Source organism: Athene cunicularia, assembly GCF_003259725.1.
Source record: "Athene cunicularia isolate RWA chromosome 3 unlocalized genomic scaffold, athCun1 chr3_part1, whole genome shotgun sequence".
NCBI lineage: Eukaryota > Metazoa > Chordata > Aves > Strigiformes > Strigidae > Athene > Athene cunicularia.
In genome coordinates this window covers 61,311,193-61,319,365 of record NW_020799097.1, presented here as the reverse complement: position 1 = coordinate 61,319,365, position 8,173 = coordinate 61,311,193, and the positions used below count along the sequence as shown (strand labels likewise).

The window sequence follows — 8,173 nt, the reverse complement described above, 5'->3', positions numbered from 1 at the left end:
CGTGGGGCGGGGGGTGCCGAGACGAGGTGGGCGCGGCTGTGGAGTGCGATCGTTGTGTCACCTCTGCCCCGCACCCCTCCCCGTGACGCCCCCCGACATCGTGGCTTTGGGCTCGACGCCGGCCGTGATGCTCTGAGGAGAGACTCGGGGCCTACGGCTGGTGTTCTACAGCAGCTTGTGTCGAATTGTAGGGCAGGATGGTCACCTTCGCCGTGTCGAAACTCTCAGTGCTACGCCAGATCCGAGGCGAGCAAAGCGTGTCAGCAGGAGGAAGGGAGATTATAAAAGTCCCCTGTGTAGATAGCGAGCCCGGGCCTGGCGCGTCAGGCCCCTGGCCCGGCGTTATCGCTGCTTTCCTGGTGAACCACTGGCCGCCGCGTCAGAAACGGGCGCTTCTTGGAACTGTAGAAGGAAGTGGAAGGTTTCATTTCGCTTTGCATGAAATGCAAGGCACTGCATCTTAATTGAAGCTCAGTGGTAAAATCCCAGGGTGCTTATTGCCAGGAGGGACGTGCTCACGCGTTGTGAGCCCCTCCACTGGCGAGCGAGCCGCGGAAGGCAGAGCGCCGTGCCGGCAGGGCGAGAGGAGCCCTCCCGGCCGATCCCCCCAAGGCGTCTGCTCTGCCGGCAGTGCAGCCCTTCTGCTTCGAGCCTGAGGTTTTGTGCGAGTGCTGGTAATAGAAAAGAAGGAAGAGAGGAAGGGGGGGGACAACGTCAAAATATGTTAAAATCAGCAGAAAGCGATGCTAAATGGTGGCATTGTTATAAACTGCGTTTGTGTTCCTTTCTGAAGACGTCTCTTGTAGTCTTAGAATATTGAAGTGATACTCTTTTGGGGGAGGTGAGAGGAAAAAAGAGACTATGAGCTATATATACGTAGCCATTAGCATCCTGGTGGGCCTCAGAGAGGCTCAGCATCCAGAGCACAATCAGATCTTGCGTGAAGATGACTTCTGCCATGGTCTACTTGATCTGACCATTTGGTTCCAAGTGAACAAGCTGCCGTTAGGGAGATTTGGGTGAGAACTCGTAGGTGTCCTGTGGTTCTGGTTCATCTTTTCCATCTTTTTCATTTTTTCTCATGACATGTTTGTCTACCAGCAGCACAAGAAACTTGGCACTTTGAAACAGTCATCTTGGGTCTGTTTTTAGCCCTCTTGTTCCTTCCCCAGTTTCAGTACCCAGTGTTCATTTTCCTATTCCTGCTTCATCATCAGGCCTCTAAATGCTTTGTACGCTCATAGGAAACATATTTCCCTTACTTAAGGCATTTTCCTGAGAATTAATATGTTCTGTTAGGCTTGTGAAACCTATGCACTTCCTTCACCTAGTTCATTATCAGTATTGGTGTGGATGAATCAGAAAATGATAAGCATATTCTTTTTTTAGTCATATATGCTGAGCCTTGGTGATACATTAGGCCTAATAGTATTTCTAGGCTTCTGTACTTTAGTTTTTCCACGCTGAGCAGTTCTAAATGCCACTGCTTTAAATTACATCTTTGTTGGACAGAATCATATCTAGGGAAAACGACTAAAACACTGACCAGTGGCACAATCTCATAATTTTTTTTTTCTTTCTAAAAAAAAAATGCTTCTACTTGTTACACATTATAAGCTTGGTTTTGGTATGTTTCAGCATGACTAATGTAGCAAGGCTGAGGGAATTGGGCAGAGTGAAATAGAAAATTACCTTTTGACATCTTTTATGTTAGTGTTGCTTCATTAGAGCGAAGTTTTAAATAAACTTCACTTGCTTTTCCCTACCTTATATGGACTTAAGTTTGACTTCTGTGTGAAACTAGATGATAAAAGAAAATCTGAAAACTTTTTTTTTTTTTCTTTTTAAGAAGGAAGGAAGGATTTAATTTTACTGCTGTTTTGTTTGCATGCTTATTATGCTCCATAATTGGTTTTGTATTATGGAAGCCCATAGCCTGCCTTTGTGGGCCAGGATTACAGCATATTAGGATCTGTAAAAGCCCAAAGTAGAAAATATGATCACTGGCTCTTGATATTTTAGCGTAAGGGGGGGAAAAAATAGATAAATCCAGAAAAAACCTCCCTCCTCCCCACTAGAGAAAGTAGTGACAGATTAAATGCTCACCTGTACACTACAAAGTCAGTTGCTGTGAGTTGGTTACGAGAATGTAGCAGGGAGTACTTATTTTACAATGTATAGTCTGCCCTTTATTCCAAGAGCTTTTTTTTTTTTTTTCCTTTAAGACTAATTTTACCTGCTGCAAAGTTACTACTAAAGTCATCAGCAGATGCCGTCCAAAGATGGTAATGTGTTTTGGGTTACCTTAGGGAGGTGTCAGTCACTGTAGATACACCTTGTCTCATCTCAGTATTTGGGTGGCAAAACCTACTGAGGTGAAATAGATTGAGCAATGTTATATTGCAGAAATCTTTACTAATCATGGCTGTTACCATGATACAAATTTTCTGTAGCTAACATTGTGATTGGATACAATTATTTTTTTTGCCAGTGTCTTTCAACAGTTTGTCATTTTTGCTTGTTTTCACCCTGCTTGAAGGATTTTGCACTTTGGCAATAGTTTACAAAGGAAGTCACATTTAGGAGTTGTTTAGGAGAAGCTTTGTTTCTGTGATCTTTATTTAGAAAAAAAAAAAACAAACACATACAAGAAAGCCCCATGACTTGTCTCTGGATAATTAAAGGCATAAAATCTTAATTCAGATCAGATTTAAATTTTCAAGCATATGGAATGCAGCATGTACTTTTTGCTTTCTGAAAGTTAAGGATCCATGTAAACATTTCTAGGTTTTGATGCTAAAACATTGCTTAAACAGTAAAATTATTCCTTAACGGTTCTTGTCCTATTATATATGGTCTAGGTTTATAGGAGAAGGAAAACTCTTAGAATATTTAAATGAGAAAATACAAAATACATTAGGTGCTTATTAACTGTAGCTGACTGGAGTCTGCAAGATATTTAGGTGACTGTTGATGAGATCTAACATATGCTGTGCTTGTCATGCTGCATCATTTTGGCCTAATGGAGCTTTCAAGAATGGCACTGGGGACCTGCTCGCTTGTGGAGTTCCCACTTTCTTGTTTCTGCATCTGGAAGTGATCTGACTGGAAACAGCCAAGGGAAAAGTGGGATTTTTCTATGTCTGACAAACACCTTTCTAGAAAGGTTCATTTTTTGCTTGGGTATGGAATGACAGTGTGATGCAGGAAGCAGTTAATGCAGAAGTTAGGAAAAATACATGGGAATCCTTTGAATTCTTTGAACATCATGTATGTACAGAGATGTTTTGCTTCCGTGAGTGTAGATGAAGTGTTCTGATTCTTTATTTAGTTTGTGCCAGTAGACTCTGTTCTTCGGACTTTCTTCAGTAGCTTGACAAGCCAAGTTGCTGCTAGGTATACTCCCATTCAAAGATAGAGATGTTGAGTGGAAAATAAAAGGTACAATCAAAAGCTCACACCTGACTGAAACTTCTAGAGGAACTGAAGACTGTACCACAGATGCAGCTCTCTTCCAGCTTGAATGCAAAGTGTACTTCCCTCAACTGTAGCAGTTAGTAACTTTCCCATTTTAGAAGTTATGCAGGCAGTAATGTCAAAATATGTCATGATGGAGTAGGTAAATGCTGTAGAAGTGAAAAGGGGTAATTTCTATGGAAATTCAGAGTATTGATAAATGTTCCTCTCACCTTTGTATGGAAGGAAGTGGTGTATGTTTCTGTTTTGTTTCTTGGTGGTTGAAACGTAGACTTTGTCAAAGCAGTTAGCAAAGCTCCCACTGACTTCCCAAGAGCTCAGCTATCTGTGTTTTGAGAGGTGTTTGAGTAACTCAGTGCAAACAAATGAGGGGTGGTGAGCAGAATTAGGGTGTTTGTTTGGTTCAGACAACCATGTTGCTTTGAGAATTAGAATGAAGAAGTTGTTCACACTTCCTGTTTGAAAAAATAATAAACAAATACAAAATTTTACTTCTCTTTAGGCTGTTCAGTTTTGTTTTTTCTTGACTTGGGGAGTTTGTGGTGAACATTGGGAAATGATGAGAGCTGATGGTTGACCCCCCTTACCTCTCCCTCTGTCTGTTCCCCAGACCAGTGGCTTACCCCATCACCAACCTGTATTATTAACATGCTCAGGAATAGCATTGCTGGTGGAAGAATTTGTATGGAGTGAAACAGCTGTGATTTTATACTACTATCCTACAAATTTACTATAAATCTCAATTGAAATATGTGTATGGATGCAAAGAACCATACCAACAATCAGAGCTACATGTGCAGCTGAAGAACTAAACTGTGTCCTGTGGATTTTGCAGTCTATCATCTGAGCATCCTCTCATTGTGTTGTGTTTGGATGCCAAACTATGTAGCTAGAAAGTTGAAAAACTCAAAGTCTTATGTGTTGTACAATTTGTGTATTTGGCAGTGTAGGGCAGTGTAACTTGTTTAAAGATACTAACAATTAACTGAAGAAATTTTCAAGGGAAAAAAAAAGGAAAATCCATCACTGCTTTTGTCAAGATTTGGATGAACCATTCTGTGTATGTCTCTTGATTGTAATGCTGTTGCCGACAACAGTGTTACAGGCAGCTGTCTAGTGAATACAAATATGAAGGGAGAAAAAACTGTCACAAAGAATTTTCAGTTAGTTCTGTAGCTGTTCTACACAAGGTAATTTGTTCTTTTGCTGTCTCTTCTCCCAGGCAGCTGCATTTTAATGTTTAACTTTTAACATTAAATATAATATTTAACTAAAAAGTGGTTTTAGTCAATGCTAGCATTGTAGTTAGCATGCTACTAATGTGTCTTTAAATAGTCATAACTTTCAAAAGAAACAAACTATGCCAAAAGTACTGAGAAATTTTCTTTTTCAAACTAACTTCTTTTAGGTAGTTTTTTTTGATTTTATGCCTACGATTGTATTTTCTGCTAAATTGGTGGAATTCCTTTGCTTAGTTGATATACCAAGGCATAGAGCCATTTATTTGCTATAAAGTTTGCATGCGTTTGTTCTTACAATACAAATTCAGTGCAATATTGCCTAGCATTTACAAAAAGATCAAGTGTTGTTATGCCAGCCTCGGACCAGATAAGTGGGATTTAGGCTGGCTGGCTGACTTCAGACTTTAGTCTGTGACCAGAATAGCTTGAATCTGCATGTGGTGCAGACAAAGACAGGAAACAATACTGCAGAGAGCTAGCATGACTAGTGGACAATTGAGCAGCAAGTACGTAGAAGAGTGTGGATACACTCCCTGTTCCCTCATCTGCAATCAGGTTGTTCGTTCCCAGAGGATACTTCACGGCCTAAGACTCCAAGACTTTGGGACCCTGGTACATCATACATCATGCAGGGTTTGTCTCCACAGTACATCATGCAGGGTTTGTCTCCACAGTACATCATGCAGGGTTTGTCTCCACAGTACAGTCTCCCTGGTACATCATGCAGGGTTTGTCTCCACAGTAGCAGCAGCAGCTTGTTCATCCAGCGTAAGTAGCGTAACCTGCAGGGCAGTGGGGATAAGCCTGACCTCTGTAGTTATATCCCTGGTGAAGTCCTGGTGGCATGTTTCGTGGGTCTGACCAGTACATTGTCTTGGCAGCTCTACTAGAGATCATTTCACATCACAGCGATATGAAAACAGTCACATTATAAAACAACCAGGATGATGCTGTGCTGTATTAATACAGGCGTTTGTGAAGGTGAAAAAAAAAATATTTGGCAACAAGGACTGTTAATTTTTTATTATTTTTAAAAAGAGTTCATAAGAACTTGAGTTTGCAAACTGTAGCTTAGCTGATATCACACTTGACAAATCAATTGGTCTTTTCATTTCCTTCTTTATTGTTTCAACATTTAAATGTCCTTTCTCCCTCTCCCTGAAATTGAGTTTTAGCAGTGTCTATTAACCAGAAGCTGACAGGCTAGGAGAAGAGGACGTTGCTTGGAAGGCATGTGGTTTGGGTTGAACAATGGAAGTGTGGGGAGCTGGTGAGGTTAAAATGTTGAACCTGTGGAGGTGATGTACAGGAGATTGGAAATGATAAAGCTAAGACCAAGCACAGCCTGGATGGAGTTGTGGGATTGCATTAGATGCACATATGCTTGATTAGTCTTCATTCTCACTGTAGAACAGATAAATGGCCAGTTTTGATTTTCACTTGTATCTGAAGCTACGTCTTGCTAATTTAGATCTAGAGTATCTTTAAGCTTGTGCAGAAATTTGGTCTGTATGGATGGAAAGCAGGCTAAGACATCTCTACTCGTTAACATGCTGCATGACTGTATATGTGTGCTTTAATGGCAACTGTATTTGTGACTATTTGTGTTGTCAGATTTTGACCTTTTTACATAAGATATGATACTTCTGGGTGCAAAAAACACCTCTAAAAATGCATTTGTACACCCAAGTTGTTGAAAACTGAGTTAATGTTGAGAAACATGGCAGCTGAAACAGGATCAAGTGGCAATTCATAGAATTCAGATGAAACTGGATTACAAGTAAAACTGAATTGATGCAGATCTTTGGTGTTTAGAAGGAACTGGGTGCCTTCTTCATTCTTCTATCTTATGTGATATCCGCTGGTTTGTTTTTTTTTCCAGGTTATATATACTAGATAGTAGTGGTGGGATGGGTGATACATGGTATGGAAATAACCATATAATTGATTTAGGATATAATTCGTCAGAGGATTTGGCATTGACAGAATAAATGTACAGCTTTCTGGAATGGCAACAAATGAAAATGCATACTTTTTCTTTGCTTACTGTGGGGAAAATATCTAAGAAGTTTGACAAAGTATGTAGTTTCTGACATGTAGCTGCTGTGGAATAATTGCAGATCTTAAGCCATGTGTATTACTGAGAATCTTAATAGTAAGAGTTATTGTAGGAAATACAAAAAGGTTGTCATATTCTTATTTAATACTTTTTTAAGAAAGCATTCTGTTAAATTCTGTCCTTGAAGTACTGTGTTTTTAGAGAGGGTAAACATTAGTGTATATATATGGAGTTGACTTTAATCTTTTCCTGTGCATTCTTTAATGATAAAGACGGTTGTAAACCAGTGACCAACACATAACTTTGGTTTCTTGGCAGGGGGTTAGGTTTCCTTCATAGGTGGAGACTGCCTGACTTGTTCCCATCGTGGATGATCCTGACAGCAAATCTACTCAGCCATGTCGTACATTGCGGGTTTTGGGGATCCTAATCAACTAGCCCAACGCATAACTTCTAACATCCAGAAGATCACACAATGCTGTAAGTTGCAATTATGTATGTTTTATGTACAACTTTAATAATGGTGGTGGCCCCGATTTGAGGTTAGTTTCTCAGATTCATTAAGGGGAATTCACTGTTTTGACTTCGCCTGCTCATTTGACAGGTTAGTGGCACCCCACACAGCAGATCCAGTCCTTCATATGTATGGTTAAGCATGATCTGTCTTGGGGAAGTATCATATCACTCTGTATTCACCAATTGAATAAATAATTAGTAAGGTGGCTACTGGTAATAAGCCGGTTTTGTCTTGGCCAGTTAGGTAGGTTGAGATGTTTGCTGAGTAAGGATTGCATCAAATATTTGCCGGAGCTTGAATTATTTAGCAGGGACAGAAACTGTGGCCTTGCAGCTTGCCCTTGGAAGTACATATTAGATATGTATATAAGATTGTGCCAGTTTTTTAATATACTTGTGCTTAGATTCATGCCACCTAATCTTTTTAGCCGCCTAACTGGAATGTTCAAGTTAGAGGTAAGTTAGGTTTCTGGGGTTTTCAGTCCTTTTCCCTTTCCCTCTATTTTTTATTATATTTTTAATATGTGTGTGTATATATATAAAGCAAATAGAACTTGATCTCACAAATTACGCAAAGTACACTGTTCATCAGAAGGGAGATAGCCCTGAACAGCATATGGCTACGTTTTAGCATGCATGTTTTTAATCATTGTGCATACAGAAATAGGTACTTTTTATTAAAACTTCAAATTAATTCTGATCAGTTAAGTATGTCAGTCCTAATAAAAACTGTGATTTTTGTTTCGCAAGCCAAGTTTTAGGAGTTGGTATTTGTAGCACAGATAATGGCACAGATTGGGATTTTTTCTGGGGTTTTTACAGCTATGTTTTGTATTTTCTTCCAGAAAGGTGTGGTTTTTTGGTTGTTGGGGGGTTTTTT

The 8,173-nt window shown here is 39.9% G+C and overlaps 1 protein-coding gene across 2 annotated transcripts in view; it reads left to right on the top strand.

Annotated features, from left to right (window-relative positions):
* Positions 1-546: 546 nt before the first annotated feature.
* STX7 (syntaxin 7) overlaps positions 547-8,173 on the top strand; it is a 35,295-nt gene continuing 27,668 nt past the window's right edge. The window contains exons 1-2 of one of the 2 annotated variants that reach the window (XM_026845777.1): positions 547-674; positions 7,104-7,257. In XM_026845777.1, the coding sequence (XP_026701578.1) occupies positions 7,176-7,257 (82 nt within the window). In that variant the 5' untranslated portion in view covers positions 547-674; positions 7,104-7,175. Of the gene's footprint in view, positions 675-6,178; positions 6,313-7,095; positions 7,258-8,173 lie in introns of those variants that run through there. The other variant, XM_026845776.1, reaches the window with a different exon arrangement.